The sequence below is a fragment of the Labeo rohita genome, chromosome 17, assembly GCF_022985175.1.
Source record: "Labeo rohita strain BAU-BD-2019 chromosome 17, IGBB_LRoh.1.0, whole genome shotgun sequence".
NCBI classification, from domain to species: domain Eukaryota; kingdom Metazoa; phylum Chordata; class Actinopteri; order Cypriniformes; family Cyprinidae; genus Labeo; species Labeo rohita.
The window spans coordinates 20152654-20173769 of record NC_066885.1 but is presented as its reverse complement, the minus strand read 5'-3'; the positions used below and the strand labels follow the sequence as shown (position 1 = coordinate 20173769).

Here is a 21116-nt window from a genome sequence, read left to right as displayed (position 1 = left end):
TTTTCTAGGAAGACAAACTCTTACCTTTGCTAAAAATAACAGCTTTTTATCAGAGGGAATGTTTCTGTTACACATTGACTGCTCCTAAAAATACAATTTTATATAAGCATACTGTCTATTTAAAAACTGCAGTAAATGAGAAACATCACTCATCACATCTGCGTGTCTGTTTGGTTTCAGGCGCGCTACCTGTGACAGTTCAACTCACCAGTCGTGCTTCTGTGTAAACGAGAGCGCGCGAGGGGTCCTAATTTTCCTTGCTGTGTCCTATTGTTGCCTGAATAAAAAAATGCTGACTGTAACTTTCCTTTTGTAGCTTAGAATAATGGTCTGTAATTGTGACATGCTACTTTGTTCAGGCATTCCCTGAAAAATATTATTTGCCGAACTAATTGAGATACTTTAATATCTGCTTTTATTTTTTCCGGGTCCTTTAAGACTTAAGTAAACAGGTTTGGCAGGTGTATCGGAAGTGTACACTTTCGCGTTGAACTTCTCTTACCTGCACCAGGTGAGACTGCTTAAAAGTCTGCTTGAAACTTCGAGAAGTCTCCGCTCCTGGCGAATAAAGTCCGTTTTAGATAAAAGTAAGTAGAGAAGGTTTTCATCTTTCCCTGTGATGAATTGGTAAACGTGTAATCGAATCGGTTCATTTCTGTCTCTGTGCAGTGCTGGACTGAAACGTTCACACGCACTGTGAGGCGACTTTGTTTCTACTTATTTAGTGAAGTGGCATTTGTATTATGTTTAAACAAGCCCGGACCAGCCTTGGGTTTACTACTTTTTAAAGTGTGAGATCACTGCTAAATAGTTTGGATGAAAAAAAAAAATCAATCACAGTCAATCTAAATCTATGACGTGTTCCATGACAGCAAAACTCAATCAATATGTTTACTTCAAAAAGCCGACATAACTGTTGTAGCCTGTATGTATGATTTAATAGTTACAGATGGTAGGTTATGACACTTGACACATTTCTTAATACACTAAAAATAAACTTTCTTTATGACGAGGATTTTTTGTAATTATTTTTCAATAACGTGACTCAGAATAGATGACGTAAATACCAGCTTAAATTATGACGTGCACTTTATTTCACGTCACTGCTGCCACACGTGATAATACAGACTTTCTGCGGTCTTGATTGACAAAAGCGATTAATTTAATCGCTGTGGGAAAATAGATATGCTTAAAATATCTCCACCTTGAAACAGACAACTTGTCATTATTTGGAGTGTCCCTTCGACATTCCAGCAACTCTGTTAATGTGCGGGAGGATTCGTCAAATGCGTTTAAAGCTATAATTATAAACGAATTATCGCTAAGGGTTCATTTAAGATGAGGAAAATTCACTTTCATAACAAAAACTGACAGCTAGTGTACTCACCCAAGTGTGTCATCCAAGCCTTTCTTTCTTCAGTCATAAATAGGATTGGGTATCGTTTGAATTTTATCGATTCCGATTCATATTCGATTCCGATAACATTAAAAAGTCAATAAAATTAGGTCAAACAATTTTATTCTGTATTTTTACAAAGCTTAGGCCTAAGAGGAACTTTTGCCTATGGTTTTAACCAAAAAAAAAATACCACAGCAAAAACAACTAATAAACGACTAATATCAATTTCAAGCCTTAAACTGTTAAAGCAAGTAAACAGTCAGTAATAAAATAGGAACAAGCAAATAAATGAGCAAGAGCATAAATAAATACAATTGAACAAATTACAGGTACAGAAATTTAAATCAGAAGTTTAAAAACACTGCATAGTTTTCTTTTAATAAATAAGATATAGATTAGCTCACTAAAGGTATGAAAGATATACAGTTAAGATCAGTGAATGATGTTTTTGTTCATGCATTAAAGTCCCCCTGTAGTAAAAATCAGATTTTTATGTTGTTTATTTGTCTATGTGGTGTTTTTAATATGCGTTTAGACATCATGTGCCAGTCCATTAATCAGCACCATTGCTGAGTATTTTCTCCTTAAAACTTTAGTTTCCAGAAAAGCGGTTTGAAACAGCCTTTTTCTTTTTGCCACGTCACAAACTTCAGTAACCAATCACATCAAAAGGAATGATTTCTGTCATTAGCATGCAAAATATAGCAATAGGATTATTAGTACAAAAGAGACCCACACCGGGACCGGGACCGGGACTTTAAAATCGCATTAAAATGCTAGCGCAAGAATTGTTAAGCGGAACCGAAATACACGTGTCTTATTGAATACCCGGTTCTTGGAAATTTGGAACCGGTTCTCGATACCCAACCCTAGAAGAAAGAAATTGTTTTTTGAGGAAAACATTTCAGGAATTTTTACTATGTAGTAGACTTCAATGGTGCCTGTGAGTTTGAACTTCCAAAATGTAGTTTAAATGCAGCTTCAGAGGACTCTAAACGATCCCAGCCAAGGAATAATGGTCTTATTTAGTGAAACGATCGGCCATTTTCGAAAAAAATAAATAAAAATGTATATTCTTTTCAACCTCAAATGCTCATGTTGTCTAGCTCTGTGACGCACATGCGTACTCTGTGTAATCTGGGTCAATACAATTAGGGTATGTCGAAAAAGTCCCATCTCATTTTCTCCACCAACTTCAAAATTGTCCTAAAGTGTTGTTTTACCTTTTTTGTAAAAGGTGTTTGACCTTCTTGGATCGTTTTGCTAGGTAAGACCCTCATTACCCAGCTGGGATTGTTTAGAGCCCTTTGAAGCTGCATTTAAACTGCATTTTGAATGTTCAAACTCATGGGCACCATTGAAGCCCACTATATGGAGATAATGTATGATAACGTTTTCCTTGTGAAACATAATTTCTTTATGACTGAAGAAAAAAAGGCATGAACGTCTTGCTAAATTTTTATTCTGGAAGTGACCTTCTCCTTTAAAGGATTTGTTGGAAGCAGTTCAATGCGTCCATTATGCCATTTTTGGACTTTATTTACTGACATATCATTTTAGATCACACTATTTCCATTTGTTTTGACCCTTGATCCCTTTAACTAAAAAACACAGATGTCAGTCGTTGTAAAAAAGCACTGAATGAAGAATCTCAAGCGTTGCTGCTTAATTTGTTTGTGTGAAGTGTTAAAGCAGCCTCCACTGTAAATGTCAATGACAAAAAGATGTTTGCGTGCTCTCTCTCTGGATCAATGCTGCATCCGTAATTGTTCATTATCTTTTCCAACTACAAATTAAGACATAATTGCACTGTCCCAGGTATTTGCATTTTACATGCTTTATTTTGCTATGTTAATCAGGTATTGACTAATTATCTGCGTAAGCGGTAATTATCTGTACAGTAGTAATCACAAAAATTGTATTCTCATTGTTATGTTTGATATGACAGCTGCATTTATTAGTCCACCCGCTCTGTATGGCAGCTCAGGTTTGAGGAAATGGGTAGAAAACAATATCATCCATTATTATCAGGGGACAGTAATAAGAATTAGTAAGATGCCCCAAAAAAGCTTTGTTGCTACCGTTCGTTGTCAGATCTGAGGGGCGATTACTCAGCCAAATTATACAATGCAAAGTGTACAGTATGCATCATTGTGCTCAACCTTTAAGAAAATGTCCATCATGTACAAGAGAGCTGCATCAACCTCCCCATCCAGATGTTCACAGTTCACGAAGTTCAGTGTTTTTGCTTTGTGACTTTTCCTGTTTGAATCCACTTTTTAATGGTACAGTCTATTTTTTCCTATCGAAGACACGTGTATTAAAGCCATCGGCTAGAATAAAAAGAGGGGATTCTCAACTACAACAAAAAGAGTGGATTCTTGTACTAGACATAAATCAGAAAAAGACCCAAGGCTCACATTATTCAGTGGCAGCTGACATTAGGGTGGAAATAGTGCTTCAGTTGCTCTTTATTAACGATTCTGCTTCAGGAGAAAAATGTAACATTGCGCATCATGCGTTGATTGAGCACAATACCAAAAGTGTTTATTGTACCAGCTAAAGTTAAAAATCTTTTTTACTTGTATTGCAATGACCTGCATAGGCCCACCAATATGCAAAGTTATGTTTGGTTTGCAAATGTTCATGTCCTTGGCAGCCAGTAATTAAGCACAGTGTGTTTGTGTGTTGGCCACAAACCATGTTTATGCTTACTCAAAATGAAACCGTATTGAATGTATTTGGGTTATATTTTCTTTTATATCATGTATTTTTGCTCATTATTTTTGAGAATGAGGGCATGCAATCTGTTCCTGTTGGCATCTGCTGGTTTTGTGCTGATTATATGTTTATGGTTATTTTAATCTTCTGATTATATGGTTAGTTGAAAGGCTCAGACAAAAAGGATAAGTTGCTGACCCTTCAAAGGGATCATTTACACAGAAATGAAAATTCTGTCATTAATTCTTCACCCTCATGTCGTTCCAAACCTGTAAGACCTTTGTTTATCTTGTAAGACAAATTTAGACATTTTTGATGAAAACTGACTTTAATTCAGCCAAACAAATGAACTTGCGTGACATGATAATAAAATCCATGTCTTTATCTTGCATATCGTTGGTAACTCCAGATGTTTCATATGAAAATCTTCTAATAAAATCTATTATTGTGAATTTGTAAGCAATACAGCATACTGTATGGCCTGTCAGATGAGATCACTAATACAACTTTACTGCTGATATTGTGTTTGTTTTGGTTTGTTTGTAGTACACCTGTTGCCTTAAAGCATCATTACGTTCTTCAGTACGTACTAATCACCTTTAAAAACACGTCATGAGATCAGGTTAGCCTGATGACTCAGACAGACATTCTTTCATGCAGTGATTTGGCAGAATATCTGATAGATGAGATGCTATTTGACACAAGTTGCTTACGTAGAAGTCTTTAGGTATCTCCCAGTTTGAAAGCATGTTAAGTTTTATGTACGTTGACGGCGGTTTGGGAGAGTAATTGTTCTAACTTGTTACATCAAGAGCTATTTGACAAATGGGAGAAGAATTCAGAGCACACCGCGGTTTAATACTAGAAAACACGGGAGTGAAAGAGAATCATCGAGGTGTTACCAGCCGCAGCCTGGCATTTACTGCTACATTGTATATGTGAATGAGAGATTATTATTACCTAACTGCACTTTGTGTAAACTGAGAAGGTTTGATGCAAGTTCTAGGCTGGTCATACAGTTCTTTCAAAGTTCAGTACTCCAATTCGCTTTCAAGGAACTCGTGCCCCATTGTGTGCAGGTCTTTTCAAGCTAGAGCAGTGTTTATATGTTGCTTTAAATAAATAATGGTTTACAAACCTACAGGCACTTGAAGCGGTACAAAAACAGAACATGACCTTGGTCCTCCTTTTTTTACTTTGGAAATAATCTGAAGCAACTGTGAATGAGTTCTTTGTTAGTCATCTGCTTTTTCATGTGATGTCCTGATCTTGGGGTAGTTTTTTTGCGAAGCCAAGAATCAGTATTACTATTGCTCAAACTTAGGGTTAGGAACGTGAACAAACGGTAGCCTTATATTAAACTTTGGTTTGTGCTAGGAATATGAATGAGCCATATTTATGGATTTTTGGCCCTTTTTGAACCCTACACTCTTAAGAATAAAGGTTCCAAGTGGGGGTTTTACAGTGATGACATGGAAGAACCATTTGTGGTTCCCCAAAGAACCTTTCAGTGAATATTTCTTAAAAAGAACATTTTGAAAAACATTTCATAAACCTTTTTCCAATATAATGAACTTTTTGTGGAATTGAACCATTAACATCCATTGAGCATTTAATCTTGGATCCATAGAGTCTTTATTTTAAGAAATTAGTGATTAGGCCTGGTAAAAATGTTGCGATTAAAAACGATATAGGTTCTTAAATCCCAAGAATCGATTAGTCTAGCATGTTTTTAGTTAATGGACAACGGAACATTGTAGTGCTGCTCCCATCCAATAAATCGTAATAAGCTTTGTGCTTTGTAACTTGTGGTATGAAACAAAGTCTCAGATTTCAAATTCTGTTCATTTTATTACAATATTCAAACAATAAATACCGTTTTGGTGCTGTTTAATGTGGAATTACAATTAGCTGAGCGCCTCAGTTCAAGAGAAGTGGCAGCACGAAGCACATATGAACTGATGATCTCCTTCTCTTTAATACCAGTTTCAGCTTGAAATAAACATGAATAAACATCCAAATGTTCACAACTTACCAAAATCCATATCTTGTCTCATTTAATCACCCAATCAGTGTTGCAACCTCAGTATAACAGCTTGTAAACAATTTCACGTAACATCACATTTACCTCAGGAAAAAATGTTTGGTGACCGTAAACTTGTTAGTCAGCTAGAAAAACGTTTCACTAAATATACACACCGTATAACATATTCATTCGAATTTTTACTGTTCTTCAATATTTTTTCGAATAATTCTGTCAAGTTTTTTTTGACAGCCACCATTTAAGTGTTTATATTTCAAAAAACAAATTGGAGTAGAAATATAATTATGTAACTGCAAAGTTTTTCCTTGAGAAGCTATACTGTACCTGATATATATCCAAAATAATCGATATTGAATCGCAAGCTTGTGAATAGAAATCGAATCAAATCGTGACATTTGTGTACCCAGCATTTGTGTACTAGTAGTGACCCTTATGTAAGAGAAGTACTGTATGTATTGGAAGAGGTTTAGTTATTTCTGAAGTAACATAGAGTAATTCTTTTGTAGATAACATTTTTACTATTTCAAGGTGGCTATATTGCAACAGCCCTTGTCAGTCGGGTACTTTTTTACTAACTTTGTATCTACAGTCATTCTGAAAATGCTGGGATAATTTTAGTCAGTGTGAGGTTTGTATCTTTGAGATTTGTAACTTTGTAGATCTTTTTTATGCCCAATGTCCACTCCAAAAGGAGATATTTTGTTTTTAAAAAATCCCTTTTCAAGAACTACAACAAACAGCTCCTTTGGACTACAGCGTTTGTTTTGTGCATGCAATGATGTCACAACGCGATCTATTGGAATATCATAAAATTAAATCCCACCTACGGAAATTCGAATTGTTGTGGGATGTGTAGGGACGAGGTCGGGGATTGGCCTAAATTTAGTGATTCAGCACAGACAACGACTTCAACGAGCCGCAGCGTGGCGGGTATAAACACAAGCATTGACTAGAGTGGCCGCTTCAGAGCAGTAACGCGCCGCAGACGTGTGCAGTACAGGGGGTCGACACATGCCAAAGCTGCGATCTACTCCGGTTGCCGCATCGGAGCCGTAACACGCCACAGATGTGTGGTAAGAGATTTATTCATCATACAGTGTAGATAGCTTCACTTATAATGTGAGTGTTTTTTAAAATGTGTTTTTAAAAGGAAAATATCCATATTTAAAACGTAACAATCACTTTAATCTTGCGCTAACAGTTGTACACGAAACTTGCTACTTTGACAAGGAGCGTGGCAGGACTGAAATAGTTGGACAGCTAACCCACAGCACATTTAGTTTTTCGGAAGGCGGGCCTTCATTAAACCCGGAACTAATCAAGCCTTATGTGCCAGGCTGGGAGAAATGTATTGTAATAATGTAAATTATGTTAAAAAATGTGTTTTTCGAACCACCAAGCATGAAAGCATGTTCTAGTACACTCCCAAAACAAAATCAAGACTTTGTAAAAGAGCATAATAGGACCCCTTTAAAATTTAATTGCAACAATTGGTTTACTTCATATTTGACCCAAAACTTTAAAGAAATACCACAAATGAATTTTTTTTTTCTCCAAAATACAAATTTGCACATGCATGCTGATTACATAGTATTGTTGCCCAGTTTGTGCTGAATATAGACTTTATCCATTAGTATGTTTATAAGAAATTGAAGAAAGCACAAATGTCAGGGCATGTCAAAATTTCTCCAGGGCCCCAAAACCCCCTCAGACCCTAGAGGGTTAATCATTGAGTTGTCAAAAGTCAAAGTCTCCACATAAATGTCTTGAAAAGTGTTAGCTGGACGCAGTGGCCTAATTGGTAGCTCTTGTATTACTGTATTAAATTATTGAAGCAGGTGCACAGGAGAATAATCATGTTGATGTGACTGGTATTGAAAGAATTCTCCAACTGGAAAGACTGCGTGCGCCTGAAAGTGACGCTTTGCAAACACCTCCCTGAGTAAACCACAGAAAGGCTGCACCTGCCAAAAGCAACTTTCATTTGTAGCAGAAGGGTGCTTGATCACCCCAATATATCCAGTGATTCATCCTTAAAAAAATCAGTTTGCAGAATGCGATCTGTCTGTCACAAAATGAGGGTGTGGTGCTATTTAAAAGGAATGCTTTTGTAGTATACATCGATGAAGAGACATGATACTCTGTTTGTATACAGATCTAATCATTTAATCTAAAATGCTTTAAAAATGTCATACATGCAGTGACTTGAATTACTTTCCTTTTTAGATGGACATGCTTATTACTTTTTTTGTATAAAGTAAAAAAAGAAATCTTGAAAATATCAACAAACATGTTTATATTAATGTTTGAATAATTAATAATTAGTTATATTTGCAATAAATACTTTTTCTGACAGTAATGATTAAGATGTTTTCAAGGTGTAAAGAAAATATATACATTTTTACTTGCCATTTAGTCAAAAAAACAAACGTTTTTTAGTTTATTTATTCATTTTTGGGACAGTATTATCTGTCTTTGGCTCTTTCTGTATGTTGTAATTGGTAATTCTACCAGCATCAGTGTCATCATGGCTTGTAGATGGGCTTGAATATGATGTTATGGGAAGGGCATTGTGTAACAGGAGTAGAGGCAAAACTGACTCAGACAGTGACTCGTGGGATACACATTTTTGACCCAAACCCATCAGCATGAATATTAGCACTCTAATCACTGACTGTATGGTTAATGTAATTAGTGCAATTATCAATGAGATGAGAAAAATAACCTATTTGGTTATGCCGACATTTGATGTGTTGCTGCTGAATACTTAACAGTTTGTCATATTAAAATGGATGGGATTAATATTAGAGGAGCAGGCCATTGTGGTGGTTTCATATCTGTTCTGTCATCTTGAACAACAAGAGGTTAAATATAGCCTATAGTCTTTAAATCATTTTGACATTTGAAATGTATTGGAGACTCATAGTAACATAGATGCCACAAGAGAATTGTTTGAACATAGTAGAATTTAAAGCATTCAGGAAGACGCAAATCGTCAGACAAATTTGGTCTGATAGTCTTTTGATGTTTCAGATTATTGGAATGACGCAGAACAAGAGTAAATTCTGTTTCTTCTGACGTTTGTTTTACAGTGAATAACCCTATTCCTGCTAACCTGAAGTCTGAGGCAAAGAAGGCGGCCAAGATCCTCAGAGAGTTCACGGAAATATCCAACCGAACGGGGCCTGACAAACTTATTCCAGGTAACTGTAGTCTCTGCTCTTGTAAAGCAAGAAAAAAAAACATTTGTTTTTTAGAATTAATTGTGTTCAATTGATTCCTCTCTCTAAAAGTCAGACAAAATTGGGATAACTACCGTATTTTAACCGTATTTGTTCTTGGAAAACCATGTGTAAAAGCACTGTGAGATTCTTGAAAGAGTCACTTTGGTTGTTTCTCTTAAGGAAATTTAAAACTACCACATTTTTCTGACCCATATTAAATTTAAATAATTTTTCTATCAGAACAATTCAGACAGCAGCAGAATTAATGTAATGCCTCACTAAATTGGTTATTTTCACTTAGGGCTGTCCAACGATTAATCGCATACAAAATAAAAGTTTGAGTTTGCCTAATAAATGTATGTGTACTGTGTGTAATTATTACATATATATAAATACAAACACATTCGTGTATATATTTAAGAAAAATTTACAAGTATATGTATTTATTATACTTTTTATATCATTTATATTATATATAAATAATATTTTGTACATAAATAACATATTTGTCTTAATTATATACATTCATTTGTTTGTATTTATATATACATAATGATTACACAAAGTACACACACATTTATTAGGAAAACTCAAACTTTTATTTTGTTTGCAGTTAATCACGATTAATCGTTTGACAGCCCTATTTTCACTTAAAGGGGTCATCGGATACAAAGTTCACTTTTACATGTTGTTTGAACATTAATGTGTGTTGGCAGTGTATGTACAAATCTACCCTATAATGATAAAAATCCATGCAGTGGTTTTTAATTAATCTGTAAAAATAATATCCCCTTTTTCAAATCGAGCCATTCTCAGATGCCTGTTGGTATGACGTCACTCCGCTCCCATGATAGTTGATTGACATTAGCATCTTACCTCAGATCAGCTGTAACAGTCCGGCCTACATTGTTTCGATGCCGGAGCAGGGATGTCAGTTAGACAAGAATATCTCCAATTGAGCGATTGAGGTGTTGTGTTGTTGGATGTAATAATGGACAAAGTGGTCGTCGTTTACTCCCAACATCTGAGCTGCTGAAGATGCGGTGGATTACGTTTGTTTGTGAAGGGAATGCTCCCCCCGATCTACATATATCCGTCTATGTTCACGCAAATCATTCATGATACAGCTTCACTTACAGCAGAAGTGAGTATAAGGGTTTTTTTAATGAATCTTTGCAATCGCCTTTCCTAATAATGTGCTAGTTAGTAAGTTTAGCGGCTAAACCCAGCTAAAGTAAACAGGCTCGTCACTCCACAAAGAAAAGAGAGGGGCGGGCTGAGCAGAGCTTATTAACATTTAAAGCAACCTTGACCAGACTAGGATGATTTTTGCAGAGCTGATTTTGGCATGGTAAAAAAGGTGTTATTTACACTACCATTGAGAAATTTCAATCAAAGCATTTTATAGACTTTTCAGTAAGACCCTAAAGAATCATATCAACTTAAAAATGGGCATTTAAAGATTTTTTTAAAATCTTTTTGTAGTTAATGTAATTTTTTAAGCATTTGACAGCCCTAAGTATAATAAATGAGTTTCTCAATATAGTAGGAGTAATATTTTGTCTTGTTTACACAATACAGTGGACCCACAAAATATTTGGACCCTTACAGTAAGTAACACTTACTGTCAATGCGTTAAACACAAAAATATCAAACCAAGTGGCATCTGTACACAAATGATTCAAGACCACAGAACTAACGGAGCTATTTTTACAAAAACTCACATTAACTATCCACCTTTTTCTTCCCATAAGAGCGGACGCGACCATTTGTAAATTTTATGGGTCTTGCTTCTCATCCACGTCCGGCTATTTTTAGCTGTACAAAACAGCTCGTTTTGCTGCTTGATATTGCAAATTGGCAAGTCTTACCATGTTATTTTAATGTATTATCTTAATTATGAGCACACTGGTTTGTAGTGCAAACAGTTTTACATTTACTGCATGTTATGCAGCTAATGAACCAGATGTCTCACCTATAAGCGTTAAAGAAAAAGGTGGATAGACATTCTCTTAATTTTAAATGTGTATCTGTTGTTTTAAGTTTAAACTTAATTTTTGTGAAATCTTTTAAGAGAGCGTTACATGCCACTACATTGATATCTCTATGCACTGATATCTCTATGCATTGACATTCATATATATTTATTTGTGTGTCAAAATACTTGTTGGGGCCGCAGTTCCTCATGCTTTTAAACCATAGACTAATCCTGATGCAGTAATAGCACCCATGCCAGACACGTAAGTGTTATTAACTGCTCAAAGTTAGCATTTCTGTTGACTGATGTCATCTGTGTACACGACTGGCAGTCTTTCTGCAAGTCCGTTGCCAAGTATCTGTTCATGCATGTCTTCAGAAAGTGACATGAATGCAACTCACTCAGTGACTTCACCATATCTGTGCGACCTGTGCAAAAACACAATGCACCAATCAACTTTGCCTACCTGTTTCATCTTGCATTTGCAGATTTTTTTTTTCATATTTCAGTCCTTGTATTTAGATGCAGAACAGTTGTGCCTGCACAAGTCCATTTGTAATATCTCATATTCGTTTACCTGTATCTTTTCCACCATTTGACACCAGCACATGTCATTGCCAAGGCTCAGGGACTGGCCATCCTGTCAGTCTTCAAAGCGGGTTTCATGATCACTGCGAGGGGCGGCAGTGGGATAGTGATCGCAAGACTTGCTGATGGAAGTAAGTGTGTCCTTATTCTCAGTGTAGCATATACTTACATGTATATTTTGCTTGGTGAGGGCAGAAGATTATATACAAAATTGTGATTTATATCCTGTATATGTTGAAAAGTTCAATCCTAATTTTTCTTTGTCTAAACCAAAACTATTAGAACAAAATAGACCAATTTGAGCAATTAGGGAGGTTTCATGGGTTTGGAGTAATTGATGTCTGGCAGCTGCCTTAGCAACATTCTAAACTGAATAAACAAAACACTCCTTAAGGTCATTTAGAGCTTCATTGACTATGCATGTTAGTGTTTCCTTGTTTTTACTCATTGAATTTGTACATTAAGCAGAGCAAATACAAACTGAAAAAAAAATAGAGGAGTTTTTAAAAAAAGTAGAGTAAACATGATTTTGATATAGGATTAATATTTGTATTCACTTAATGTTAATATTTGATTTAAACTTCTGTAACAGTTATAATAATGTACAAATGGGCTTATGTTATGGACATTATATTTTAATCTCAAAAAGAAGTTTTAAGAGGTACATTACATTAACAGGTTGGTATCAGGATTGTTTGTTCTACTTAAAGGTGCTGTATGTCTTTTTTTTTTTTTACTGTGCTAAAGCATAAAATATCCAACTTATTCTTTAACCTTATTCTGCTTCATTAGCCGCTATAGGAAAATAATGAGAAGAACAATAATCTGCAGTAAACGGTAAAACTGTTTGCACTACAAACCAGTGTGCTAAAAATAAAGATAATACATTAAAATAATATGGTAAGACACACCAGTTTCCAGTATCAAGCAGCAAAATTAGCTGTTTTGTACAGCTTAAAATAGCTGGACGCGGATGAGACCGGAGGCCAGACCCATAAAATGTACTAATGGCCGCACCCAGTCTTACTGGAAGAAAAAGCTGGATATTTCCAGATATTTATGAAACATGCTAAGTTCCCATATTTGTTTCTCCAAAAACAATTCTACGGCTAGTTATTCTGTTCTGAAGTGTTTGTTCCATGTCGGAATGTCTGTTTTTGCTTTACCCAGCTTGATTCCGGCCAAATTACCCAATATGATTTCATCACCCCGGGTTGCCAGTTGCTCAAAAACACTGCATATTGTATCCATTGAAGCCAGCAAATGAATTGGCTCAGAGATCGTACCAATAAAGCTCAATGACCAAAGAAATACTAAACATGGATAAATCAGCGTACGCTGTAAGACTCATTGGCTAACATTGTCAGTTGCGCTAGTTCCCTGTTGTATCTGGCAACCCCTGTGAGCATCAAGTCTGAGAGGGGCTGGAGAAACAATGCTCTCCAATATTTTGAATTTGGACTGCAGTACCCATTTCAACCACTGGCTGTCAATATTATATACAGCACCTTTAAACATCTTTAAACAAACTTTACAGTAGGACATCCCAAACTAAAGTTTTTCAAATTTATAGTGTTTTTTTTTTTTTTCTGTTTAACATTAAATTGTGTATTTGTTCTCTGTTTTCTGTGCTGAAGGATGGTCTGCTCCTTCAGCCATTGGCATTGCTGGACTTGGTGGAGGATTTGAAATCGGTCTGGAGGTAAGATGTTTTTTCAGTTCTAAAAAGCAACCAATTTGTCAAAATTAAAGATAAATTAATTCTGTACCAGGTAAATATTGGGTTAACTATGAGGAGCTAATGCCAACATTTTACTTGGCTTCTTGTTTGATAGTGCTTTGATAGTTTTTTTTTTTTTTTTTTTTTTTTTCTAAAATATCAAAAGATAATGAATGATCATCTTATGGCATCTAAAATGAAGTGTTGACAAGTTTTATAGGTTTAACCCTAGGTAAGGTAGTAGATATTCTTTCTTTCTGTTCCAGTCTCACATATTTTATGCTGAATCAGAATTCAAGAACAGTTGCACAACATGTTTATTCATGTATCACATGAACGTACATACACTATACTTCGTGCCTATGGATAACGCTCTGTATGCAAACATATAGGTGCTTCAATAAGATATAATTTGTAAATTACTTCACATGCAATGTCATGCAAAAAATATGTTTTCTTTCTGTCGGGATTGTCTGAGTCACGACATTGAAATATTTGCCCTGTCTGACTTGGCTTTCTTGTTTTGTAGTTCTTTTTAAATCCATCATCTCCTTAATAAAACATATGTGTTATTAGAGCTGTCAATCAATTAGATTTTTGAATTATGAATAATGTCATAGATCTAACTATGAAGAAAACCAAAATAAAACTAAATTACCTGAAATGAGGGTCTTGTTTATCATTTACTAATAAACAGGTGTTCCCCATTATAATTATACATTTACTTTTTGATTTTTAAGTTACTGCTAAGTTATATTAATAGTAGATTTCCTATGAATCATACAGGGTGTTCTGTAAAAGCATGACAATAATGAATTACTCATTACAACCTTTTTCCGAAATCAGAGGTCAGCTTTTTGTCGGGAGCTATTTGTATCTCAAGTGCTGGCTTCATCATTTTTCAAAGCATAAAGTGGATCCTCCTATCTCTGGCACAAGAAATCACTGTGCTCGTGTCCAGTGAGGTCATTTGTCAGCATCAGGCAGAAGTTGCTCTTTGTTTTCCAACCTTGGGTTGCAGCTCGGATGAGTCATTTGTGTACCGAGCGCCTGTGCATCTTGACAGTCTTGATTAATTTCTTGAGTAGCCTTCGGGCGCAGTGGTTAGCGCTGCGGTCTCTGTCTCTCAGAAAGTAGCAACACACCAGATAAGTAGCAAGGGAGTAGAGGAAGTATCGATTTTATCTTTAGGCATTAAAACCCAGAGCATGTCTGAAACTGGTCCAAATCTTTCAGCATTTAAAAAGCAGAAAAACTATCACTGAATATAGAGCTGTACTTTTTAATGTTTTGCTGGTGACAGATGCACAATAGTTGGCGGGGTGCTTGTCAGAGTGATGTATAGCGAGATGGATATAGCATGAAGGACAGACTTGATTACTAACTAACATCACATAGTCTGGTGCTTAAAAAAAACCTGATCTGATTTTGTAAATAGACATGAAATCATGAAAAGAGTGATGTTAGTTGTTAGTTGTGAGACTAGAATAGGCAGTTCTGAGTATCTGGTGAAACATTTTAACATTTTAACAACAGAATAAGAATAAGTTACCAATCAAATGAAATCAGTATTAACAAAATTAATTTGTACTACAGAGGTGGCACATAAGAACCCAAAAGTGGCTTGTAGGTGTATTTTTATGTTTAATGAGGCTCAGAGGTTGCATGAGTGCAATCAAATTCATAAATTCATGTTGAGATGAATGTTTAGAATATAAAAATTTAAATACATAAATATTAAATGATTTAAATAACTGAAAAGATACTTTAAAAAAGAAACTAAAAATGGCAGTAGGTGGCAGCAAGTCACTAATTTAACTACTGAATCGTTCATTTGATTTGTTCGAATGGCTGATTCATTCAGGACTAAAGAAAGTTACTCTCTTTATGAATGGGAAATTGAATTATTGACTCACTAGATTTGGTTAAAAATGCAGGTTCATTCATAAATGAAACGCTGCTGTGTTTGAATGGAGATGTGCAGCGGCTCTGACGTGACCTGTTTTAGACTTTTTTTTTTTTGATGATGAACTAGAGCAAAATCAGGCAATAGTGTTATAGTCAGACAATTTAAGTCACTTAATATTAACTTCTTGTTTATTTAACTGTTGTATTAAATCAATATCTCATTTACAAACTCCCTTAAAAATCACTAAAAGCTGTCACTCATCTTAGTTCATCGCGATCTCACAAAGTTCCATTATAATCAGCAAAGCTCTCTACACTACACAATGAATCTCTTATTTACACTCTCTCTACACTTTGTTTATGAAAGGATTTGTGAGATATGTCTGTGATACATTACTCAGCATTGCAAAAATACATAGAAACCTTTGAAGCTCTCCTCAGCGCAAACACAAATATATTGATCGGGTCAGTCGCACTGGTGCTCCTAAATATTTTTAATAGTCGCACGCAGTAGTTTCAGTCGCAATCCGACTGAAGTGGTCGCTCTGTTGAGCCCTGTTGCAGTGGTGGAAATATGTTGACCAGTAGAGATTCTGCTGTATCGTTTATACTGACGCACATCTTTGGAACTAACTATTAATTTCTATTAAATCTTGTTAATTGATTATAATGACAGTCAACAAACTTTGATGTTGGCTTGAAAAAGCCAAAATGGGCAGCTTGAGTCAAAAGAGCCGGATCACATTGCATCTGTATGGTGTTCTAGAGCTAGCCCTGCCACAAAAAAAATGAAATAGTTATTGTTTTCGTCATATTTTTTATAGACCCTTGGTATTTTGAGTTTGGTTCTTATAACATTAAAGCTTTAGGAGGAGCAGCAGTCAGAAATTTTAGTCTTAAAGGATTAGTTCACTTCCAGAGTTTCTTGAGGAAAACATTCCAGGATTTTTCTTCATATTGTGGACTTCTAAGGGAGCCAATGCGTTGAAGGTCCAAGTTGCAGTTTCAAAGGGCTCTACACAATCCCAGCTGAAGAATAAGGGTCTTATCTAGCGAAACAATCTGTCATTTTCTAAAATAAATAAAAATTCTAAATTTTTTAACCACAAATGCTCATCTTGCACTAGCTCTGCCATGTACGTCTATGACTTAACGCATTACGTAATCGTGTTGGAAAAGCCTTGAGTGGTTAATTCTTCATCTGTGTATGGTTTAGAAAGTTTGAGTAGGGCGAAAAACTAAAGTAAGTATTTTATTTAATTTAAGGCTACACAAGTTGTTTGCACCGCGCTCTTCCGTAATGCAATTTTTCGTTCAGGTGCGTCAATCCATTGAATCACTTTTTTTTTAACACACTGAAGAAGGCCTGCGAGCCGAAATGTTTGTGTCTTTGTCCTCTGGTGATGAATTAATAAAACGAAAAGAAAAGTTTGCTTTATGTGAGTGCGAATAAGAGTTTTGTATAAAAATTTAATTTAAGGCTTCCTGTGAAAATTAAAGAGATATTTTTTTAATATAATTTTACTTTTTTTTTTTTTTTTAAATAACACATTAAAAAATCTAAGATAAAAAATACAAAATAATTAATTTAATTTAATTTAATTTAATACTTGCTTTAAAGTGACAGCCCCTTGTCACTATTCACTTTCAATCTAATGTAAAAAAAAATATGTATATATATATATATAATAATAATTCTTTTTTGGGTAAACTGTCGTTTTAAGGCTTCACATAAACCAAGACATATGTTCTCTTTTTTCATCTCCAGGCATCAGATTTTGTCATCATCCTGAATCAGAGGAGAGCTGTGGATGCTTTTAGTAAAGGGGGCAATCTTACTCTTGGAGGAAACTTCACTGTGGCTGTCGGGCCTCTTGGCAGGTATGCGAGTTGATTTTACAATGTAGTACCAAATTCTCTTGCCAGGGGGCAGAAGAGAGCGAATGTGAAGGTTTGAAAACTTGGGTGCTGTGAGCGAATGTCCACTGTTAAGTATTATTGTTGTAATTAGAAATGACACTTTTATTACTAAAGTGTTTTATTTTTTCATCTGGATGCATCTGCGTCACTTGGCTGACTTTTGATTAAAATAAAAGGCTATGGCTTACGGGTGAAAGGTTTGATTTATGTTTGGCAATAGATATTATGATTTTTTTTTTTTTTTTAATGTTAATGCAAGTGTTGGCAGATAGGAAGGAGAAAAGAATTGTGCAGTCCTTGAACTCTTGTGAGTTTCATTATTACATTCATTTGTAAATTGACTGTTAAAGCCCATTTGTTTGGTGAAAGTTTTTAAAGTGTTTACATAGGTGATGGAGGGCTTTGACAGCATTTATTTGAAAGTATAAATTAGCCGTCTAATATTTTTAAACTGTTGTTTTGGTGCATTTACAAATAGCAATTAAGAAAAATCTCTTCCTCTTGCTGAAAGTTATATAATATCAACAGAATATAAAAACCATCTATATTTTGATCACATTAACCAGGGACTCTTTTCTCTGATGACATGTTTATACAAAAAATGTATACACTTTTGAGCTGCCAGCTCCAGCTTTCACCTACAACACAGTCATTCATAATTTGACAAGCATGAGCCTGTGCGGAAAATACAGTGAGAATTATAGATAATGACAGGTGTCCATACTGTACATTAAAAGCCATTCAGAAGTGCTAGTTTAAATGACAGCTGCATTGTTCTACAGTGAATCAGTGATTTTACTCTTTATTGACGGCTTCTGCTGTGTTTGTGCTTGTGTGGAAAGTCCTTTTTTATTCTCACTGCTTTAATTGTTGTTTATGGATCTTGCCTGCTGCACTACAGTAGCTTTGAAAACTAGGACTTAAGATTCCACTTAATGTGGATATGTTTGATTTGTTGACTTGGATTAGGTCGGGTTTGGATTTGGTTTGGCAGCAATGACTGCAGGGTGTATATGCTCTGTTGAAATTAGTTATTTTTGGAATAAAACACTGTTTTTGGCTGAAAATACAGCTTTGCCATCACAGAAATACATTTTATTTTAAAATATATTAAAGTAGAAAGCTATTAAGGATGTCACAATTCTCAATATAATATCGAAACCGTTCGGTAGGACATCCACGGTTCAATACGCGCTTGTGATTTGTGGTTTTTTGGTTTTGTATTTAAGTAACTTCCTTGTTTTATTTCTCTCGGAATTTGCTGTATGTGTGCCCGCGGTTTCACATGCTGAAATGAGGAAACGCTTTCCCACATATATTTGAAAAAGCAACACACACAGAGCATCGTCCATTCTAATGACATGCAATGATAAGCCTTTCTAAACCTGTTGTCCAACAAAAGAGTTTTAAAAATAAAAGTTATAAAAAACATAACTTGTTTTTAATTCACAACATCGGTTGAGTGTTTGAAATAACTTCCTTGTGTGATCTGATGTGGATTCTTATCACAGAATGAGGTAGACAATAAATTCTATACTCATATTCTAAGTATGTGGAATAGCAATACACGAGATGGCTTGAAGAACACCGATAAATCATATATTATTGCAAAGTGTTTATTGTCCTTAAATTTCATCATTCAAAACGTTTAACGTTATATCTTGTTTTTATTCAGTTACAGCAACAGCGATTCCTTTATCCATATTAGAGAAGCTGGAACGGAATGTCATTAGTGATACTTTTTTGACACATGTGGATTTTCTGCACGAGGGCGCCCTCTGGTGTCCCCTCTGGAATGAAACCCATTCTATTTTGCATAAAAATCAAGCGGCAACCTTCCGCTCTCTTCATTGAAACCAACACGCAAGTGACTTAAACTGCAATTCATCGACTGGCCGCTAGAGACTGGCTCCAAAAGGGAGTTAAAGGAGAAGTCCACTTCCAGAACAACAATTTACAAATAATTTACTTACCCCCTTGTCATCCAAGATGTTCATGTCTTTCTGTGTTCATTTGTAAAGAAATTATGGTTTTTGAGGAAAACATTTCAGGATTTTTCTTTATATAATGGACTTGATTGGTGCCCCTGATTTTGAACTTCCAAAATGTAGTTTAAATGCAGCTTCAAAGGGCACTAAACGATCCCAGCCGAGGATTCTGAAGTTGTAGGAGAAAATAAGATGGAGCTTTTCGCCATTCTCTACCTTTTTGAGCCGGAGTACACAGACGATGAACTTAGATGTGATTCGTAGTAGTGATGGGAAGTTCGGATCATTTTACCGACTCGGACCTTTGAGTCGCGTTCAGCAAAATGAACGAATCTTTTTTTCGAGTCGTTTCGTTCATTTTAGCAAAATAGAATTAAAATGTTACGTGTTACTTCCCTAACACATCTACTGCTTACACAAACGTTGATCACACTACAAACAAGACAAAACTATAATGCTATAAGAAACAGGAAAGATTAATTCATTGTTTACCTGGGTCTTTAGTCTATGATTAGCTCACCTCACCTCTTATCTGACAAGTTTTCGAGTTTGAGTTGTTCGTTCGTCATGTGACAGCACCATAAGATGAACGAACGACTCGAAAAACCCGAAGACTCGAAACAGGTGAACTAATTCCAGTACAGAACCTAATAGGATGTTGCGCATCACTCCCAGAGACGACTCGTTCTTCCCGAGTCACATCAAAGATCCGTTTTTATTTAGATTAATTTTTATTTTTCCAAAATAACACGACCGATCGTTCTGGGAACGTTTAGAGCCTTTTGAAGCCGCATTTAAACTACATTTTGGAAGTTCAAAATCAGGGGCACAGTTGAAGTCCATTATATGAAGAAAAATAATGAAATGTTTTCCTCAAAACCTTAGTTTCTTTACGACTGAAGACAGAAAGACATGAACATCTTGGATGTTCCTTGGGCGTGGCCACTTGAGTGACAGGTGGATTGCCGCTGCTGTCACCACCATTGCGCCAGGTGGGCGTAGTTTCAGCAACCAGCTCCACCCACGACCCGCCTCTTTGCCCATTTTCGATTATCCGGGAGTGACGTGCAGTCACGCGATTCCAAGATGGCGATGGGCCGACTCCCACCCACTAAGAGCTTCAAAAATGCTCTTCAGAAACCTACGGGTGACATCACAGACACTACGTCCATATTTTTTTTTACAGTATATGGTAAAAATCGAAAAAATAATATCTCTTCTAAAAGAAAAATTAAGCAGACATATTCTAAACCACGCTTTTTCCAGTGTACAGAGGTTTAGGAGAGTATTTTGTTAATTTGTTGGAAAAACAAAAACAAAAAGCACTGAAGTGGCAAGATATCAGAACCGAACCGAAAACCGTGCTTAAAAAACGTTGTACGTACTGAACCGTGGACTAACTGTATTGTTGCATCCCTAAAAGCTATTATTTTAAATTGTATTTTCAAACTTAACGATGTTGTTTTTGCTGTGTTTTATTAAACATAAGCTGTTCCATTTCTTTTATCCCACTATGAGCTTTGACTGTGTTGTGTTTATTTTTTTTATACAAACAAATCTGACTAAGCATCTTTCACAGGAATGTGGAGGCAGATGTGGCGTTTCGCAGTACGGCTGCTGTCTACT

General features: G+C 35.6%; 1 protein-coding gene across 2 annotated transcripts in view; it reads left to right on the top strand.

Moving 5' to 3' along the window:
• Window positions 1-290: 290 nt before the first annotated feature.
• Window positions 291-21116, top strand: part of sh3yl1 (SH3 and SYLF domain containing 1) — a 37316-nt gene continuing 16490 nt past the window's right edge. Inside the window, exons 1-6 of one of the 2 annotated variants that reach the window (XM_051134168.1) lie at window positions 291-587; window positions 9257-9367; window positions 11972-12085; window positions 13592-13656; window positions 17351-17463; window positions 21070-21116. The exon at window positions 21070-21116 is cut by the window's right edge and continues 82 nt beyond it. In XM_051134168.1, the coding sequence (XP_050990125.1) occupies window position 587; window positions 9257-9367; window positions 11972-12085; window positions 13592-13656; window positions 17351-17463; window positions 21070-21116 (451 nt within the window). In that variant the 5' untranslated portion in view covers window positions 291-586. Of the gene's footprint in view, window positions 588-9256; window positions 9368-10022; window positions 10533-11971; window positions 12086-13591; window positions 13657-17350; window positions 17464-21069 lie in introns of those variants that run through there. The other variant, XM_051134169.1, reaches the window with a different exon arrangement.